General features: G+C 41.3%; 2 protein-coding genes across 5 annotated transcripts; both read right to left on the bottom strand.

Annotated features, from left to right (window-relative positions):
* Positions 1-2,044: 2,044 nt before the first annotated feature.
* On the bottom strand, positions 2,045-3,975 carry LOC125767927 (uncharacterized). The gene is made up of 2 exons (XM_049434905.1): positions 3,400-3,975; positions 2,045-2,639 (listed from the first exon to the last, which is right to left on the bottom strand). Exon 2 carries the CDS (start codon positions 2,627-2,629, stop codon positions 2,174-2,176), a length of 456 nt encoding a protein of 151 aa, XP_049290862.1. The 5' UTR covers positions 2,630-2,639; positions 3,400-3,975; the 3' UTR covers positions 2,045-2,173.
* A 2,858-nt stretch (positions 3,976-6,833) lies between these two features.
* Positions 6,834-20,565, bottom strand: LOC125767839 (stromal interaction molecule homolog). Of its 4 annotated transcripts, XM_049434770.1 has the most exons (10): positions 19,027-20,565; positions 18,192-18,677; positions 17,190-17,656; positions 13,910-14,094; positions 13,486-13,834; positions 13,231-13,403; positions 12,594-13,161; positions 12,292-12,339; positions 9,480-9,551; positions 6,834-6,905 (listed from the first exon to the last, which is right to left on the bottom strand). In XM_049434770.1, exons 3-9 carry the CDS (start codon positions 17,647-17,649, stop codon positions 9,523-9,525), a joined length of 1,812 nt encoding a protein of 603 aa, XP_049290727.1. In that variant the 5' UTR covers positions 17,650-17,656; positions 18,192-18,677; positions 19,027-20,565; the 3' UTR covers positions 6,834-6,905; positions 9,480-9,522. The 4 variants fall into 4 exon arrangements, with proteins under 4 accessions (XP_049290727.1, XP_049290744.1, XP_049290719.1 ...); XM_049434787.1 differs by lacking the exons at positions 6,834-6,905; positions 9,480-9,551 and adding an exon at positions 9,655-9,677; XM_049434762.1 differs by lacking the exons at positions 6,834-6,905; positions 9,480-9,551 and having other exon boundaries at positions 9,951-12,339.
* Between the last annotated feature and the right edge of the window lie 60 nt (positions 20,566-20,625).

The raw sequence follows: 20,625 nt of genomic DNA, 5'->3' as shown, positions 1-20,625 counted from the left end.
ATCTAAAGTGAGAAATAAGCAGTCGCCGTCTACTACCCTGCTACTAATTCAAATAAAGTTGATGCGCCGTGTAACGAAACGCAACGAAAAAGACACATAAACGGGTTGCCTGCACGCGACCAGCAGTTTGTGTTTGTTTTACAACCGCAAAACAAATCAGCTTAAGTAATAAATAAATAGATAAACTATTCACACGCGTTTTTTCTGTCCCTTCCTGTTGCGTGGTCTTATCATTTTGTCAACCAAAAATCACATTATTATCGACCCTGGATGCCTTAAGTCCTTTTAACTGGCACTCATTGTTAGATCCTTTCCTCAATATACTACCGTTCGCTGATGTTCGGTCATGTTTTTTTTTCGTCTCGATCTGATTTGTCACTTTACCAGAGCCTTCCTGTGAGATTCCGTATCAGTGCATAGCTCAAATCTATTTTTTTTGTCGCGTAACCGATATCCTTTTTTGTTTTCGTTAACCTTTTCGTTCTCTCACGAGTCGTTTCCCCGTTGCCTTTCCATATGCTATCTGGATTGCACAGCAAAAAAGAATATCCTAAAACTGTTCTTAATAAGCCGAAAAAAACCCATCTAACTGTGTGCACTTTATGTCTAAGATTGCTTCTTTTTTGTTTAAAGTGAGATGTAGTGAGCGTCATTTCACATTTGTCTGTGTTTGTGTTAAAATTGTTCATTATCACGCTCATAGAAAATAGGGGATGATTAATAAACTAAGGATAGTGATAGAACTAAAGAAGGACGTAGAAAAGCAATTGAGCAAATGCTCTCCAAAAACGGTACAAATCAAAGCATTACGTCAAACACAACCACAATTAGAGCACTTTGTGGTTTGGTAGACTTATCTTGTTTCATTTTCGACATCATTCTCTAGTGTCCTTGCATAATTGCATAACTTTTAATATTTTTTTTACCTATTTTTCTTTGATCTTTGCACTCTTTCCCTTCATCTTTCTCTCTCTCTCTTTCTTCTCTTACACACATTCTTTAAGTCCCATTTTTGATCTGTTTGAATTATTTTAATATAAATTTGTTGTTCACCTATTGTATTCTACTAGTTGATTATTGACTTTTCCTTTCACGCAAATAGTAGTTACAGCTCCGTTTCATTTCCTCTCTCGCATGCTCTCTCTCACACACTAACTACGTTTTCGAGTTTGGAAGGGTTGCTCTATATGTGTTTTTTTTCTTCTTCTCGCTACCGCTTAGAACTTTTTTTGTCAGACTTTTCAGATAACAGTTTATGTTTGAGTGCTTATGTGGTGTATGTATAATTGCTTCTTTTTTTTATCTACGTTCTGTGCATGTGTATTCTTGTACGATTGACGTTTCCCAGCATCTGCGATTGGCTAATTGTTTAAAATTCCCCCTTTTTTTAATTTCCCATTCATGTCCTTTCCTATCTAAATTAATTGCTACAACCGTCGAGATTACGTGCCTTGCACGCTTTTGCTGCCCGTTGTGTAGGAGAAATAATACACTCATACACTCACACGCACACACACACAGAAACAGGCGGATGATAAAAAATGGGGCGCGGGGTGGAAAGTTTAAATTCAATAAGAAGAATTTAAATTAAAAAGAAGCAAGTTAACAGGAAAGGAACGTACCAACATTAAAGATAAAGACAAAATAAAACGAATCATGCTTCTTTGTAGTTCCACGTTTTTTTTGCATCCTCACGTCACGTGCTAATCCATCTAAAAACGTAAAAACAATCAATAAATATTGGTCAAAGATGTTCTGTGCGTGGTGTGATGCGGAGAGAACGTGCGAACTGCATTTTCGTTTGTTTAGCAAAACCGCCTTATGTGTATGTGTGGTTGGGTGTCCGTGAGTGTGTCACGTTGCCAATTTGTGTTCCCAGAGCCGTGTACGCTTACGTGTAAAGCTTAACCCTATATATTCCTTACAACCTAAGTAACGGAAGTACTATGTCAGATGGTGTCCGTCGACGGGCACCGTCAACTGTTTGCTGTCACATGCAATTGTCGGCTCGCTGAGCCGTGGTGACCATCGTCGTCGCTGTCGTCGTCGTCGTCGCTGACCGGACAACGTGTCCGGTTGTTGGTGGTTTTCCCAGTTCGTTATTGTACCCGTGTCGCTGTGTTTGATGCTGCTGCTGCTACTGCTGCCGCTGCTGCTTCTGCTTCTACTATCGTTATTGCTGTTTCTTCGACTTGGCAAAGCGCTTGCCGAAAGAAAACAGCTTCCTGGGGCGCTTCTTAACGTCCTCGTCGAAGATGGACGAGTCCGTCGAGCCGGTATCGTCGGGCTGTTGCAGGGCTGCGCCTGCACCGGTAGCGACTGCGTCTCCGAAGGCCATCGGCGCAGACTTTTGGCCGCCGCCTCCGTTTCGCCGAGCAGGCTGGAATACATCCTTCCCGTGCTGTTGATGCTGCTGTGGCTGCTGTGGAACTTTACCGTCGACGAACCGCTGCTGGAGCTGGTGCTGCAGATACTGCTGATGCTGCGGTAGTTGCTGGTGGTAGCCGACGGTCCCGGTTGCACCGACCGGGGCAAACGACGCGGGCGTCGAGACTGTTGAAGCTGACGGTGGAACAGGTACCGTTGGGGATTCCAGGGAGACCAGGTCCGTGCTATCAGCTCGGGCCATTTGAAACAGGCTAAAACGAGGAATTTTATTTAAAAAAAAAGATTAGCAATTGGTAAGGTTTATATTTTGATACAACTTTTATAACAGATTCATAAGATATTACGCTTCATATTTGTTTGTTTTTTCATTTCTCAAAAAAAAAAATCATAAACACTTATGACAGTGCACTTATATTCATAGATGGGCACTGTAGTGACTGATAAATAATTTAAAAAAACAAGAAAAAAATCCAATAAATGATTATTTTCGTTTACAAATTTTTAAACGGTACAAAATATTAAACTTAAACAACACATAAAACAAAATTAAACAAAACCCCAAATCGGAGAAATAAAAAGGAAATAATTAAACATCAACAAAAAGTAGATAGCACGAGTAGAAACAAGCGAAAACGTTGTTCTCAGTCGAAACGAGTTTTAAAAGTATCCGAACAGAGTGTGATTTTAAACGATTTGTTCTTTGCATATTTTGTTTTACCCCCTTATCTTGCACAACATTGAATGCAACTGAAAGAAACGAATAATTGGCAGCAAACAAAGCAAAACAAAAATGCATAACAACACAACACACAGTACGAACAGGAAGGATATTGTTTTGTTTTCTTACACAGCATCAAATAGGAAGGATGTGACGAGAGAAAAAAAAACACATTAATGCAAGCAGTTATTATTGTTGGCAAATGCTAGAAGGAGCGTAACAGAAAAAAAACACAAGGTTGCGAAACGAAACGAATAAAGAAAAACCAATATGCGTAAGATAAGAAAACTCACGGCACGCATCGTTTGTATGTTGATGGCTTTTGCACCTTCCGGGAAGGAGATTCTGTGTGCGTGACAAATTCCTTTTTTGCACATCTCGAGAGGTAAGTTTGTCTTTTCTTTTTACATTGTCTTCCTGCAGTTTTTACTGTACATACTAACTAATCTGCAAAGTCGCACGATTTTGCAACCGGTTCGATTTACTTTCGTCTCGCCTTACAATATGGAGCGGTGGCTAATGCTGTTTGCTTTTCTTCGTGAGCAAACAACAGCAAACAAAAAAACAACTTTGTTTTAAAATTATCCTTCTCGAGTGTGTCGCATATTCGTTAACACCCCCCTTGTATGAACCGCCTACAGTACACCGAGCAGGGACTCGTTTATATCACTTTTGCTACTATTAGTACTGCTACTTTTATCGTGAAGCTTTTGCTGTCTGAAAAAAAGATGGCAAAACAGAATACACAACGTACACAAACAAACCAAAACAAAAAAAAAGAACAGGTGAGAAAATGGAATTTTCGCCAACATGGATTCGCTGTAGAGATGTGCACACTGAGTAAGAGTGAGTGAGTGAGTGAGTTGAATCGCGCAAAGGAGTTTATGGTTTCAACTCATCAAAAGGAGGTTTTATGACTCTTTTACTTACTCCTTTACGTTTTTGCTCACTCACTCTCTCTGTCGACTAATGACTCACTCTTTGGCGTTTTTACTCACTCACTCTCTGCGCCGACTAATGACTCACTCTTTTGCGTTTCAACTCACGCAATAAGAGTGAGTAAGTATAACCCAAAAATAAATTATATTTAATAAATTGTAATAAATATTTTGCTTAAATTAAATACGGTTAAATTACAGTTTAAATTACAGGGTAAACGCAATTTTTTGACACGTCCCCAAAGGTTTATTGAACACGTTCCAGAAATTTTTGATTTTGTCCCACAATCTTTTGAACGCGTCCCAGAAGCTTTTGAATTCGTCCCATAGTTTTTTTAACAGCTTCCCAATTATTTTTGAATGTTACTATATGGAGCTAATTTCTTCTTAAAAATTTTCAGCACGCGAAGGTGCTTCTGAGGAGCTATTTAAATATTAAATTGGAAGAACATAAATAATCAGGGTCTTAGGGTACCAATCGCAAAAGAACTGATCGGGTTGATGCAAATGTATGGATTTCAAAACGACTGGCCAGGAGGGTCAAAAGAGGGAGGCAGATGATGATCTTGCACAATGGTGTGATGATTTTTAAGATGGGGATGGTCCAATTTAATAGTGTTAATAATAAATAATGTTATTAATTTAATAATGTTAAAAATAGTATTTACTTCTTAAAGAATATTTTTCAGTAAATTTTCTTTAAGATTGCAGGTTAATGTATGCAAAACAATGGTCAGTTGATGTGACCATCGAGTAGTGAAGCAAAACCCCGAAGAAAATTATTTCTACTTGTTTCTATTTTTTGTATGTGTTAGAAAATCGACTCATAGGTAGTTCGTTTGAAATACAATTTTTAAATAATGCACATTAGAGATAATTTTTTGTCAACCTGATTGTTTGTGTTCTTCCAATCTAATATCTAAATAGCTACTCAGCAACACTCCGGGTGCTGAGAGCTTTTAGGAAGAAATTTAGCATGAATTGGAAAGCTATTAAAAAAACTATGCGACGAATTCAAAAATATATGGGACACGTTCAAAATATTGTGAGACGAAATCAAAAATATCTTGGACGCGTTAAAAAGATTGTGGCACAAATTCAAAAGCTTCTGGGACGTGTTCAAAAGATTGTGGCACGAAATCAAAAATATCTGGAAACGTGTCAAAAAATTGCGGGATACCCTGTAAATACGCTAAACAATTTACAACCTTCATGAAAATAAAATTACATTCAAATTAATTAGCGTTACACGAAATTGCAATGAATTTAATAACTAATCATTGCAGTAGAGTGATTCAAACCTAAAAAGAGTAATAAAACACTTACTCACTCTTATTGCGCGAGTTGACAAAAGAGTGAGTCATTAGTCGGTAGAAAGAGTGAGTTAAAACCCCCGAGTGAGTACATTAGTCGGCAGAGAGTGAGAGTGAATAAAAATGTCAAGGAGAGTAATGAAAGTATTAGTTTAGAGCAATATTTTTATGACTCGCAAAAGAGTGAGTAAAAGATTCAAATCCTTATAACGCTTCCTTCACTCTATTTCAACTCTCTGAAAAAGAGTGAGTGTTCTCATCTCTAATTTGCTGGGACCCGGGGGCAGGGGATTGTAGGATTAACGTGTGCTGTTTCCGTTTTTTTTTTCGGAAGCTTTCCTATAGATATGGGCACGGTAAGCGAAGTTTTGTTTTTTTGTGTGCATCGTTGCGGTACGTATCCGTACGATTTGGGTCTCATTTTGGGTGGGCTGTGAATGTGCAACGAGTTGCAAGGTGAATCGGAAAACAATGTGCGACAAAATACGCTTGATTTCGTTCGGCTGTGATGCGGCGGCAGTGCCCCGGCAGTCAAAACTTACCTCTGCGAGGATAATGTTTTCCGTGGCGGAGGCATCGGTGCCTTACCGACCGTACTCGGTACGACCTGGGGCAGTTTGGCCGGTGCCTTTTTCCCCCGTGGCAGCACGGACCGGTCAATCGTTGCCGGTGATGATGATGACACCAGACATTCGTCACCGAGCAAACTTTGCGCACTGTTGGTTGTGCAATTGCAAAACCCGACGCGAGTACAAAGCACGTGCATACCACACATACAGCGAGATAAAGGTGGTGTGAGATAATTTATCCAAAATGGTCGTCGTGCAATAAAAAAAACAACAAAACGGGATGCAGGTTTAGTTTTAGAGCGGATGCCGTAACAACACCCAGTACCAGTCGATTGCGCAGACACGACAGTTGACAGTGTGTGGTTGATGCAGGTCGAAAATTGTGTTCGCGTGTGTTGGTGTGATCGTAGGTGATCGAGATAACAGAAACAGGTTTCAGGATATGCGAGATAATACGTATACATGAAAGTAAAGAAACAGAAAAGAAACGTAAGGAAATGATAAGTTAGATAAATTATGTGTAGGCGGCTAGGATTCGGAGGTTAGGAAGTCTGATCTTACCTGTCACCGACGGAGTGTTCGCGGGAGATGGATGGGAAGGCCACACCGGCGATGGTTGACGCCCCATACAACGAAGACGAGGACGGCAGTGCCGGATAGATGCCGGACGGTGGCGCTGGGACGGAGTAGTTCGATAGGCTCGGATAGCTGCCACTGCTACTGGTGGTGGTGGTGGTATTGTTGTTGGTAATGCTGTTACTGTTCGTGTTACCCGGACCGTAAGCGGTCGGTGTACCGTACGAAGCGGCCGTACTTGGCGCGATGATCCCGGTGTTGAGCGTGTTGAGCGCACTCATCTGCAGGTTGGAAGTGGACGGACAACCGCCAAGGAAGAACGTCACCGTGTCGCGTTCACGGTCACCTTCATCGCTGGCAGACGAATCGTCCCTTCCACCACGGCAATTGCTCTCCAGATATCCTGCCAACCGCGGGGAAAACCGGGGTGGAACGGTGTTACCGAACGGGATGAGATACACGCATGAATACGGAAAATGGAACGCCCATGTAACAGGTCGATTGGGGGGGGGGGGGGGGGGGGGGGGTTGGAGGGGTTGGAAGAGTAAGAGAAAAAGAGAGAGAAAAAAAACAAAGTCGAATGAAATTAAACACAAATGAAAAGGAATACAAAAAACGGGGTAGTGTTTGGGTGAAAAACAAAGGTAGCAAATAAGTACAGTGAGGAAGGAAAATAATACTACATTCGTACTTTTAACCCTACGATGCACCGGACTTATTGCACACATGAAATGCTACCAATCTACGAACTTTGTCTCTATCGAAACGGTTATTGTTAATAATGTAGTTCATAATTTTGTTGTGTTTTTTTGTTGCTGTTTTGTTCCTTTTATACACTTTTGTCTTTTACACCTTTTTTTTCCTTTTTTTTATTGTCCTCTTAGTGGGTTTTATATTGTTAATAAGGATGTGAAAATCTTTCTTTAGTTTTCATTAATTTTTGTTTTGTTTTTTTTTTTCTTCTTAAATTCACCTCAATTAAATAATATACTTTCAGTAGTTTAACTAACCTTTAAAGCATCTAGTAGCATTAGTGAGAAATTGTCAAATAAACATTTTTAAATATTCATTTTAATAAGCATGTGAAACCTGTTTGACAACTCAATTATAGCTTTGTTTCTGTATTCATTCATAACGTTATATTTTATAGCAAAACCTAACAAATTTCTTAGTAGTGTTAAATCAATTAGATCTTTTTTTTTCCTTTTAAATATAATCTCTTTCAAAGAACAGGTAAACGAAGTGACAAAATAAAGAAACAACAAAACAGCCTGAATTTCTAACGAAAGTTTTCTGATAATTTTCGGAAACATAAATTTGAAACCAAAAAAAAGAGTGATTAAACTAAATCAGTTTAAAGGACAGAACAATTTAAGGAGGTGAATGATGGTGTAATGGTTTTGTGTTTTATCACACGGACGTACAGAACATAAAAAAGCTCCACTTACGAATTGTGTGTTTTTGTGTAAGAAATATGTACATGATCAAGACTATTGTGCTTGACTGCTTGGTGTTCAGTAAGTGAATGTGGAAGTTGTTCGACAGTTAAAATGTTTTTTACGAATGATTTATTTACATTTGGGAGCGAAATGGGAATATTATGCCGCCTGTCAAGATTAGCTAATAAATAAGAATCAACTGATGACTAAACTATCAAAATAATTAAAAAATTAATATTTTAAACTTTTTAAAAATTATTTTAAATTTTTTTTAATTTTTTTTTTGAATTCTTAAAATTGTTTTAAAATTTCGTACCATTCAAATTGATCTGACTTTGCTTTGTTTGTCCCCTAAGGAAGCTGGTTTTGTATGGCGATGACTTAGAGTGACTCAACTACAATACACACAAGCCATGTTTTATCACTCATGTTTAACATGACCTATTTTATATTCATTTTTTTTGCCGTCAAAAAACAAAAACCCTCATACCTCGCTGCGAAATGACTCTGCTGCGGTAGTGGTTTTTCGCGATTGAATATGTATGTATGCATATTGATGTTCGTTCATCTTCTAAGCAAACGACTTCAACGTGAGTTAAACCGGTAACGCGTCACGTCATATGTCACGGGACCTCGGCTCTAATAAAACTAATTGCTGTGTGAATTGGTATGCTAACTAAGGGGGGTTGGGGGCGAGCTTCTTTTCGTTTTGTAAAATTATTTTCTTTAATTATATTTAATTTTTGTGTTGTATCGCCACATGCTCCTTCTTCATTGAGGAGTGTTCAGAGGTATAGCAGGGTTGGGATGGAACATGCGCGAAAAGGTGTTATAAGAATGCGCATTGTTACAGGGCTAATGAGTCGTTACACTTTATGATAGTTGCTTTGTTACGTTTAGTTTATGCATGTCACGTTCTTTCCAAGTTATGTTACACTGTACATGGTATAACGCTTCCGTACGTTCTTAGTGATGCTTAGTAACACGTTACTGCTTTAGTTCTTGTTTTAGGTTACATCCACAACACAACGCGAAGGCTTCATTAGTAATAAGCAAAAGCCACAAATATATATACACACACACACACGCACGCACACCCACACAAACACAAGCAAACAGCTTTTGGGGAGGGGGGGGAGGGATAGTATTAGAGTTGCAAAAATGCATAACAAAAAAAAGGCAGCAAAAACACCAAAGAGCATGTCGTTCGGCACAAAATATACAACCAACAAAATGTCTGACAAAGCACAATATGGTTAGTATCTTATCGGCTTAAACAAAAAAAAATCACCTTCGAAAAGCTCCACACATACGCCACACACACACACACACACACGCACAAACGTCTGTATTGAAAGATTTTAAAGTTTTAACTTTTATTTGCATATGTGTGTGTATGTAGTTTTGTACGTGTGGGGCCAGTAGACGGGGTGGGGAGGGGGTCAGGGTAGAGGGGGGGGGGGGGGGGTTTGTGCAAAGAGAAAGAAGCAACCAGAAGAGACAGATAGTTTATTTCTTACTGCAATTCGTAATCTTACCTCTCTCTGAGCTCTTTGCGGTAACTGGTAACGTCTTTGGCTTTTAGGCATACCTCCCCAAAAACTGTAACGCTGTATAAGGGGTGTGATACAAATTGTACGAACACGACACGGTTTTTTTTTGTTTTTGCCGAACGTACGAATCCGTCCGCGCTCCTCGTCATGCGCGCGCCATTTTGACTAATATAAGTTAGCAAGCTTACGGTTACATTTATGCACGTGTGTGTGTGTGTGTGTTTTAGATTAAAAATGAAAAAAAAATATTTCGATTGGTTTCTTATACATTAGAATCGAATTTTTATAACTGTCCTTTACTAGTTTCATTAAGAAACAAATGAACAGCACTTTTTATAAAAACAGTAACAGCTTTTCTTTTCTGAATGTATCTTAAAATCTGTTTTCCTTTTACGACACTTAAGCAAACAAGATAAGCAGTGCTGTTCAAACTTCCCGGATTCTTTTGTCCACCAAAAAAAAACAACAAAAAGCTGTGTAAAAACGAAGAATATATACACAAAACACAGACTCCCAACCTACAGAGATACACACACGCACGCACAGTTGAGGGGGGGAGGGGGAGGGGAAAAATCAATAAAGTATAGAACAGAAGTACGAAAACAAACAAGAAGGGGTTTGGGAAAATGAACAAATAAACAAACATTCCGTGTTGGTTTGCCTGTTTGTTTTTATTATTTAACTTGCTTACGGTTTTCTATGCGAATTTAACCGACAAAACTCAGTAACGAGCAGATGGTTACTAGGCGATAGAGATAGGGGTAAAGTACAGAGAACAGAACATAAACCAAACGTGTAACGTGTAAGCGACTGATCATAAAAGGCAACAGAGTAAAACAGATCATTCTCCTTCTTCGGTACCCCATTCCTGAACGGTTTTTGCGCTTTTTATGTTTTTTTTTGTTGTTTTTGCTTTTGTTTTTAAATCTTGTAACAGCACGCTCCTTAAGTAGTTCTATGCATTGTTTTTATATTGTTTCGTGAGCGAAATATTAACTATTGTAATCGTAAATCGTTTGATGCTTTTTTGTATCATGAGATGGAAATGAAAAATGTGATAAAACAGAATTAGGGAAAACATGAAAAAATGAAAGGAAAATTGTAGGAAGTAGGAGGAAAACGGTGAAACATAATGTGGAAAAATATTTCGAACACGAAAACCCGAGCAAATCGAGCAATTGCGTTCGAAATACTAACCAGCATTATGAGGTGATAGATGAGATAATTGAAAATGGTAATTGGAAAGGGATTAAATAAATTAATAAATTGTAATAAAGTACAACGCATCCTTACTTTCTTGAACAACCATCGCGAATCATTATATGAATAAAAGAAAATATTCACAATTGATAGCAGTTAAAAAAGAGAATAAAATAAATAAAAGAAACACACAAAACAGTAGGAAAAAATTTCTGTTAAAAGTGTAAAACTTTCAAAGGAAAAGTAGTTTCTTTTAATACAACAAACAAAATAAAAAAAATGAGAAGCCCTTATTTGATGCATCCAAGTTTGCATGATTGTTTAAAAAAAAAGATTAATTAATTAAGTAGCCCAAGCAGTGGACGGAAAACGATTAAGCAATCGTGTTGAAACAAATACCATTTAACACGACCAGCATAAACAGCACAGCAATATCACAAAACAAGCGAAAGCAAAAAATTTAGAAAGAAAAAAAAATATGAACAAAAAAAATCGCAAAACAACTTTAAGAAAGAAAAGAGAGAAAGGCTCATATAAAAAGACGAAGATTGTCAGAAAGAAGGATACAGGAACAGGATGGAGGAGCATAAATTAATGACTGATGGGTAGTATGATTCTTTGTGCCTGTTTGCTATAACGAATCCTTTTTACTTTATAGCGCTAACGTTACTTAGCCAGGCCTTGGAACATCACAGTGCGTCTGTCGCAAAGACTTCAGAATCCATCCAGCTCTTAACGTTAAAACAAAATATCCCCGAAAACAAAAAAAAAGTAAAGTAAAAAAAAACAATAAAACACAAGTAAGCATTTTAAACTTCCATTAAACATATAACTTAAGTCGTACAGCGTACACAAGCTTGCTTTATCGTGTATATAAATACTCAAAATAAGCTATTTCTATTAATATGGTGTTTTCTTATTCTTCTTCCGTATTTTTTTTCTCTTTTCTTCTCTGTTTTCTTCTCTTGACAACACAAACAGCAACATATTATGGCATACTAACAGGTATGTTTTGTAACGTATGTAATCTTTTTCTTTTCTTTCTTTCTGCTCTTAGCGCAAAGGATAGTTACAAAAACGCGCAAACGGGACGCAACACGAAAGATGGAAAACATGGGAAGGATTATTATTTAAGGTTTTTGTTTGTTTTTTTTTTTGCAGTACGCATTAATGCAAAACGTAAAGAAACAACATTTAGAAAAAAATAATGAAACACAAGAGCAACTTGAGGAGCATTTCAATTAGAAACACACAGAAACAATCACATACGAAACAAAAGAAGAGGAAAACAACAACACTGCAATAAACCACCATGTATAAAATGCGGTACCATTAACACTTAATATAAGGAAAAAAAAAACACATGACAAAAAAAACAAAAGATATTAACTTCCGGCAACCCACGTCGAAACACATCCGGGATGCAGCACAGCCGGAAATACCGCACCCCCCCACACACACGGGCGTTGCTCTTGTTGTGCGCGTTGTGGACACATTTTTGTTTTTTTGTTTGGAAGGAAGCCGAGGGCGCGGGGGGGGGGGGCGTGTTGTTATTCCGACGAGAACATAGAAAAATTGTCAAAGCTGATCGGCTTACCTTGCACGGAATCATCGTCCAGATCGTCCTGGCTACTCGATAGTCGGGCTGCCCGTCGGACACAATAGTAGCGCGCGGCAGGTGGTGGTGGTGGTGTTAAGAGAGATGGAGATAAAACCAAAAAAAAAAAGGAATGAAAAAGGAAAGATCAGTATGTTACAGACAGGATCGCAGTTAAAAGCGTGTATCGAAGTTAAAATGTGTCTTGATAAAAAGAAGAAAAAAAAGGTAAAGTAATAATAACAAAACAAGACCAGCCAGACAAGGGTTTTGTAGGGGGGGAGTGGGGGGCGATGGCTTACATCGGTAAGTTTTGCCAGCGACACCGTTACGGTTGTAGAGCAAATTTTCCAGGTGCGCGATGCCACTGTTGTTGACGATACTAAACCCAAGCATCGTTTCGATCTGCTTCCACCGATGCATGCGCTCCTGCAGATCGTTCGTTACATCGTTCAGCGCATTTCGCGCCTCCACGATGCTACGATCAACATCGTCAATGCTTTTGCCATGCGTTGATACGAACGCACCGACCAAACTCGAGCGCTTTTTACGCAACTTTTCGCACGCCTCGCGCGCCTGTTCCAGCTGCTTCTCCGCCATAATGCGTTTGCGGATGTGATGCTTGTTTTCCAGCTCGTACGTCAGCTGCAGCCAGCTCTGCAGACCCTGCGGTGGCGTCCAGCAGTGATCGTGTATCTCCACCTCCGCCCGGTTCAGCTCCGACCGCAACACCTCGATCTCTTGCTTCAGCTGCTGCAGCTCCAGATCGGAGCTGGACGAGGAAAGGGTCGGCGCTTCCCGGAGCCGCCGTTCGAGGTCCATCTTTTCTTTGCCCACATTTTCCTGCTCGATACGGGCCTGTTCCAGCTCCTGCCGCGGGAAAAACGATTTTAAATTAAAACCCCAAAAAAAAAAAGGCTCCAGTTGTGTGCGCTTTACCTTCTGCATCTCTTTCAGCGCTACTTCCGCCTTCAGCAAACCCTCGACATCCTTCGCCATGCGGCGAATGTGTATTTTAGCGCTCTTGTTCTGATGATAGGCATACCAGCTGCCTATGATGGCGGTCAGGAGCAGCGTCACGAGTAGTAAATCTTTCCACCGGGTGCCTGTTTCTGTTTTTGGGGCGCCGAAAAACCAGAAGAAAAAAGGCATCATTTCGGTTTCATTCTTCGCCCCCCAAAAATCGCTACCTACCACGTGGCGGCCCAAACAGTACGGCATCCATTGCCTTCAGTGCGATCTTCTGCTTGTGGATCGGATCCTTAATGCCGAGCACATTGCTCACGTAGTGCATGTTATTGACGGCGAGCCGTGGCAACACCTTGCCGGTGACTTTGTGCAGACGGAACAGATGTACGTACTGCGGTAGCTGGACGCTCTGTGCCAACCATTCGGTCGTTTGATCCACCGTCCAGTTGTGTACCTCCGACCGTAACCATGCCTCCCAAAGCTCCTTCACCGAGATGTGCATATCGTCGTTGAAGTGGAATGCCTTGTGTCGCTTCTCGTACCCCGAGTCGTACTTGAGTTCTTCACGTAAAAACTAAAAAATCACAAAAAAGTCGCCCATTAGTAGACAAATCGACCCGATACACACCCGATCATTCGTGGTACTTACGTCGTCAGATTCCGATAGATCGATATCCCCATTATCGTCATCATCGAGCTGCCGGTGCAGCGAACGGATCGCTTCCATCCCGAGCTGGTCGTGATGCGCCAAACAGTCAATGTCGTCGATGGTGCAGGCATCCCCGCCTCCCATCGCCCCACTACCGTACGTGCCTGAAATGAGAAATAAAAAATCTTAGGACTTCAATCAGTCATTTTGTTTTTCCTCTTCATTTGATACACGCGATTTTTGGTGGACACAGACGGCGGATGGCGGGTTGTAAGAAAAAAAACAACTGGAACACAACGGAACGAACAACACGGTACACAGCACGGACACGTTCCACGGGGCAACAAACCAGTGTGGGCGCTCGGTGTGGAGGGGGGGGGGGGGGGGGGGGGAGTAGCATCAAATTTGTTTATTTGATTTCAAAGAAATGATAAGCTGCTTATAACAATGTAACACACAAACGTACACAAAACGAGAAAGGCAACTTGATGTGACTGGAAAGAAAATATGAATGTTAATAAACGACACACAAACACACAAATACAGGCAAATATAGAAATCAGAAAATCGCTGGAGGGTATCTTATCAGCTACGAATGAGAATGTTGTACCGCGGGATCATGTATCAGAAAATTTTACGAAATTCAACACCCGTAAAAGATGGATGTTTTGATACAGCGGGTACAACACGATCACACGGCTGCTGGCGGAAATTAATGTTTGTTTGCTACAATTTTAGAAAAAAAAATATGCGAAAATATTCCATAGCTGACCGCTGAAGGATGTGAATATGTAAATGTACTTTCTTGCCATCTTCAATGCATTAAGCTATAAAGCTAATCAAACGCTCGTGTGCATCGAACATACATCGATGGGCACAGTCAAAGACAAAGAAAACCGGTAAAAGGCTTACGGGGCTGGCTACCTTCAATTATTTTCAATTGTTTTTAATTTAACCTTATCGGCGGATGACCGTGACCAAACGTTTGTGTTTGCCAGGCAAGGTGACGAATTCATTTTCCTTCCGATTAGGTTCATCGATCCATTTTTGATATGAAGAAGAAAGGTTTTCCGCGTTCCGCTAGTATCATTAACGAACAATTAATATTACTTATTAGAGTATTTACATATTTTTTTGTAGATAAGCAATAATCCATAAAATTGGTTGAAGCTATGTTTTTTAAATTAAAAATTTTCAATTTCAAAAATATTAATTTTAGCAATACAAGCCAGGTCGTTTCTTACGAATAAAAAAAAATATTTTAATTTAGTGCAGCACTGGTACAAGTAAAGTAGAAGAATTTAAATACATTTCCACCTAGGGTGAAGATGAAACGATCCGCATTCGGATGAAACGATCCTTCCTCCCTTGGCTGCACACACTTGGTGTCATTTGATATTGCGACCAGATCGGGGCTGCCTTTGTTTGTGCGGTCAACAGGGGGCCCTATGTATCCAAATGTGATAAGACAACCGTCCGCCTACGCCAGGCTTCAACGAACGGCTTCTGTTTTTGCTTTTATTACTATTTACACCAGGTAAACAGGTGGCTAATTAAAGTCGTACTTGTGTTTCTATCAAACTACCGTTTAATTCCCTTGTACACACACACGGGGGGGCGCCACAAGAGCTCGTGTACCACCGAGCTAGAGTAAACGGAGAAGCTTGCCGCGTTTTACGCATCGCGTGAAAGACGCCCTTTTCTTACGCAAACAAAAACACCGAAAACCGCCGGTGCCGTAAACTGAATTACACTTTTTACGCCGACACCTTCATAAACCGGAATAAAAGATGCGCTAAGATAAATATGCACGTCCGTAACGTCTCAACTGATATATCACGATCGGTTTACAGGTGGATTTTGTTGCCTTCCTGGTGGCCCATTGTTTCGATCCGGCGCCAGCTTAATAAGTGCACAACAATGTGTTGGTTGGCAAAAACCAATGCCCGCCCAGATTAGATTAGACCGCAAACGCCTAATGGGACACTTAATGTCTTAAGGGAACACCCTAATTAGGGAAAACGCTCCCGTACTCGTTCAATTCCCTTAGAGGGGTGTTATGGAAAAATAAATTAATAACGTAAAGCAGGGAAGCGATTAGATTGAGTCGTTATACTCATCGACCTCTTCGTGAGATACAAATTTAAACACACACACAGGCACACTTCAAACATGAGTTTAGGGGTGTAGGTGGAAATAAGCTAAAACAAGCATGACATTATTGTGAAAAATATGAGTGAAACATTGGATCGTTCCAGAATGTTGTCAATTTCGTTACTACGTTACGGTGCGTTACATTCAAAACATTTCATTCAATGCTTCTAAAATATAATTTAATTTTACAAAACAAATACTATACACACTAAAATACGTGAATTTGTGTGCTTTCTCGAAACGTTTCGAGCAAGAGAGAGAGAAAAGAAAGAAAGAACCGTGCGCGTGAAGGAGAAATACAACTCGAAACTTATTTACAGACAGTTAGCGGTGCACAGTTAGCGAAAGTATGACACACCCAGTTACTACAAACGTTGCCACACAACAAAAAAGACTCCAAAAGTCTACTCTTCAAATCTTAATTTACAAGAAGAAAATGCCGATTCCTTCACGCTAATAGAACCACAAATTACGGCGAAAGAAGATGATTTTTCCTAAAAGATCCATTTAGAAAACATTATATCTGGCTTTGATGTAAGTTTCGACAAATGGTACAGCTGAAAAGTATCTTCTTCTTCTTCTTCTTCTTCTTGGCTTAACGACCTTACAGGTCACGCCGGCCATTTCTGGCTTACTAGACTTATTTTACCACGTAGCCGGATAGTCAGTCCTTGCTACGGGGGGACGGTCCGGATGGGATTTGAACCCGGTCCGGCCGTGTGGACTGGCGCCGTTTATCACATGCACCACCGGACCGCCCCAGCTGAAAAGTATGTAAAACATTAATAAATGCTATTAGTAACGCCTTTCGATGCGTTACGAATCTTCCGGTTCTGGCCAAGCACGCCTCGGATGGTTCAGATGCGGGGGGGCGGGAATGTAGATGTAGGGATGGAAGTAATAAATGGTAGAAGAGATGAAGCAGGCATGCTCGTTCGGCAACAGGTCTGAAAATGGAACGGAAAAACGGGCCAAAAAAACCCAACCCAACTCTTTTTGCCCCAAAAATTAATAAACAGAAAAAAAACAATGGCGCACAAGGCAAATGGGGGAAAAATTTAACATAAAAAAAGAAACGAAAATCTTGCAAAAGAACAAGCCCCACAGGGCAACAGTAGATACGTACCGAATTCGTGGTGCACTGCCTGGGACATGGCTTGGCTCAACACGGTATAGGAGTTGCGCGTTTCGAGCGGCCGGGACGATTGCTGGGCGGATGGCTGGGGTGACGTGGCCAGCGATGACGGTTGCTGCCGGGTCAGGGCACGATCCGGTACCGGTGGGGGTGAGGGTGGCGGTGCGGGCGGTGGCACCTGCTGATGGTAATGGGCGGCCGGCGGTACATCCGGATGATGCTGGTGGCCGGCCGGTTGATGGTGGTGGGCTGGCCCAGCAACCGTTGGTTGATGGTGTTTGTTCGGTGGTTGCTGGTAGGCTGATTGTGGCTGGTGCTGATGCTGATGGATCGGTGCCTTCGCCGGTGTTTCAGCACCGTCTCGTTCCGCGTCGGCAAGCACCCCTAGCGGCAGGAGCAGCAGCAAACAGCAGCAGGCGAAGGCTTCAGCGTTCCTTGCTAGGTATCGCATCTCGGAACTGGATGTTGAGAACGGGGGGAAAAAAGCGTTACATTCAAGGGGGACGTTATGCGTTACTCGTTATAACGAGTTTGTTTAAAAGTTGAGCATTTTTACGAAAGCTTTTACTATTTTAACACTATCACCGGAGCTGGAGGGGGTAGGAAGGTCCGTAACAGTTTTACAAAGGAAAGCGTTACTACATTTAACTCGAAACCCGTTTGCCTAACCTAATGTAGAATCGTCACGATTTTAGACGATATTCTGCAATTCGTCACCTACTTTCGGTCCTAAACTTGGTAAGCTCTAGCACGTATCCTGCATTTCCACACTAAGTTTCACTTGTTTCACAAACGCTTTTTGTTCTTCTTCAAATCTAGTAATCCTTGCTCACACAATATTGACACTTCTTAACACGGTGGCGCGCGCGCGCGCTAAACCATGGCACGATCCCGTGATCCTCGGTACCTTCCAGAACTATTGGTTCCGCTTTCCGGCAGCCGTTTTTTTTTCTTCTGCGTGTGTTTAATTGCCGTCCGCCGTCGTCTACTCACATGTCGGTATGCAGCAATTATGATGTAGCATTAGAGAATCTCTCCATGAGAGACGGGAAACCGATCTCAGCAAAGGGTTTGTTGGTTTGGGGTGGGCCGAGATGTGTGTCGTCGCTCGTCGCTGGGAACGGACAAGATGGCAAGTGCAAGGGCTCAGGGTTTTGCAACAATACGCATCGAGTACCGCACACACACACACACGTGAAGGTCGCCGATCGTGATGGAATGGGGGGTGGTGGGGGTTGGGGAGGATTGTGATTGAACGGTCGTGCCAACCACCCCGAAAGCAACCTCGCAACCTTCCAGCTGCTGCTAAAAGGGCTGCTCTTTACTACGTTCTTGGCTCCGTCTAGTTGTGTGTGTGTGGTTGTGTCTATATTGTTTAAACTATTATTATATGACGGATTCGTTCTTGTACGGCGGACGTGTCCCTGGCGCGTCTGCGATCGTTCGTGCCTTCGCCGTTTAGCGCTTCGTACTAGTTCACTACGCAAAAAAACAGGAAGAAGAAGAAGAAAACGAATGAAAAAAAACAAATTGCATTTAAACAATAATGGGCAATTTTTTTTCTTTTTAGAAATATTCAACTAAAAAGCAGAAAGGAAAAACCTTTCCTCCACCGTTCGGCAACAAGGGGGATCACAACTTTATACTATTTTGCTCTGTGTTGCAAACGAATCAGATCACGCACACTCACTAAAACGCCAACACCGAACCGTGGGTGTTTATGAGGGAAAAAGGGCGAGGGGGAGGGGTGATATGCATAAACGCAAAAAGGAAGAAGACACACGCACGAAATGGGTACCGAAAATTGTTGCGCGAATTGATTACTCACGATTTTTTCCTCTAATTCTTCTATCGTGTAATTTTTTCCACCCCCCGTCCTATCTCTCTCTCTCCCTCTCCTCTTTTCCTCTTTTTTTCTCTCGCTCACACTATTTCTTCGCTTGGTAATGGATGTTTTTTTACATACATATTCGGTAATGTTGTTGACTGTCCTGCTACTGTCAAAAGTGACAATCGGCGCGCACACACACAAATACACACCCTCCGATCGGTATAGAAATGAAACAATAGGGTGATTTTTCATGCGATGCGTGATTTTTCCGTGAAAAGCGGAAGGATCTAAAATGGATGCAAATCTTGTTCGCTGCTGGTTTCTTTGGGAATGGAAAACCCCGGTGAAAAAAAAAGCTTTGCATGAGAAGATGCTACTGCTGCGTTGTCATCGGGACATCAGGGGGCCCACTTACACATAAACGCACACACAAGCGCAAGGTGGTTCGTGTTGTGTTTTTCTGCCGAGTTGCTTTAGCGCAGTCAAAGCGATTCCGTACGACACCAAATCGTACCGAAAACCATTCTTAGCTTCCGCACGTTTCACAAACGTTCACTTTGGCAAACGATTATCCAGCTGCCCTTGTCGTACGACACTAGAGAATTCTTCCTACAGCTGATTGTTTGCTCTGGCGGTGCGTCATCCGACACAACCGTGCGGATTCTGTTCTGGAAGCTTGAAGCGAAAAATGTTACTACTTCACACGGTACACCTTTGCGGGCCTATTGGGTTGCGCGCACACTAAGCACAGGTACAGGGGTTTTCATCAGTCCCTGCTGTACCGATCGGTATGTTTTTTTTTGTTGTTGTATTTGATAGCGAGCGGGGGTTTCGTATGTCCGCATGCATGTAGCAGCAGCCTTCTCACGGAATCATTGGGGGGGACCACGATAAAAATACACAACTACACACACTCACACACATTCACAAAACGTTGACGTTGAGAACTGTTAAACCATGTGTATTCTTTTAACCACTTACGACCTCCAACGAAATAACAGCACCGAAAAGAAATGATTCGCACCTAATACTCGTTTTTTTGTCTTCTTCTTTGCTGCATCTATTTCATGTCCTTTTAACAACTTTCGCAAATTAATTATCACGAGTTTGGGAGATGATTCTAACTTCTAAAAACCAACACGCGTCACTTACCCGTTCACCCCACCATACACGGTGGCTACTGTTCAGGTTTTTTTTGGCAATCTCGCGGGATTTTTTGTTCCTTGCGTGCCTGCGTTCCGGAAGAACTTATTAAAAAATCTTACGTAGGAAGGCCTCGGGGCATAGGAAAAGCCGAAAAACTGAACGCAAAACGAGACGGAAAACAAAACAATCGCAACGCCCTGCCACCGAGAAACAAATTCCGAACCGTCTAATAGTTGTGTATGTATGTGTGTGTGGGGGTACGTGTGCGATGTATAGTGCACAAGGAAAATCTATAGCCATACACAAAAAAGAAGGAGAAATATGTGGATTCAAGGTTATGCAAGCTGGCTCTTGCAAGAGCACACTGGGCGAGGAAGAGCGAAACAGATATACAGCTTTGTGTACGAAAACATTTTCCCGTGTACCGTTTTTGACAGTTAAACTGTCAGT

The sequence above is a fragment of the Anopheles funestus genome, chromosome X (genome assembly GCF_943734845.2).
Source record: "Anopheles funestus chromosome X, idAnoFuneDA-416_04, whole genome shotgun sequence".
NCBI lineage: Eukaryota > Metazoa > Arthropoda > Insecta > Diptera > Culicidae > Anopheles > Anopheles funestus.
Note: the sequence above shows the minus strand (reverse complement) of the source record. Positions and strands in the feature narration are given on the sequence as shown.

Coding starts and splice junctions, on each gene's coding strand:
- LOC125767927 (XM_049434905.1), bottom strand. CDS start 2,629: ATGGCCCGAGCTGATAGCACGGACCTGGTCTCCCTGGAATCCCCAACG.
- LOC125767839 (XM_049434762.1), bottom strand. CDS start 17,649: ATGCGATACCTAGCAAGGAACGCTGAAGCCTTCGCCTGCTGCTGTTTG. Junction 14,095..17,189: donor GGCAGTGCACCACGAATTCG/GTACGTATCTAC, acceptor TGAAGTCCTAAG/ATTTTTTATTTCTCATTTCA. Junction 13,404..13,485: donor ACTGTTTGGGCCGCCACGTG/GTAGGTAGCGAT, acceptor CCCCAAAAACAG/AAACAGGCACCCGGTGGAAA.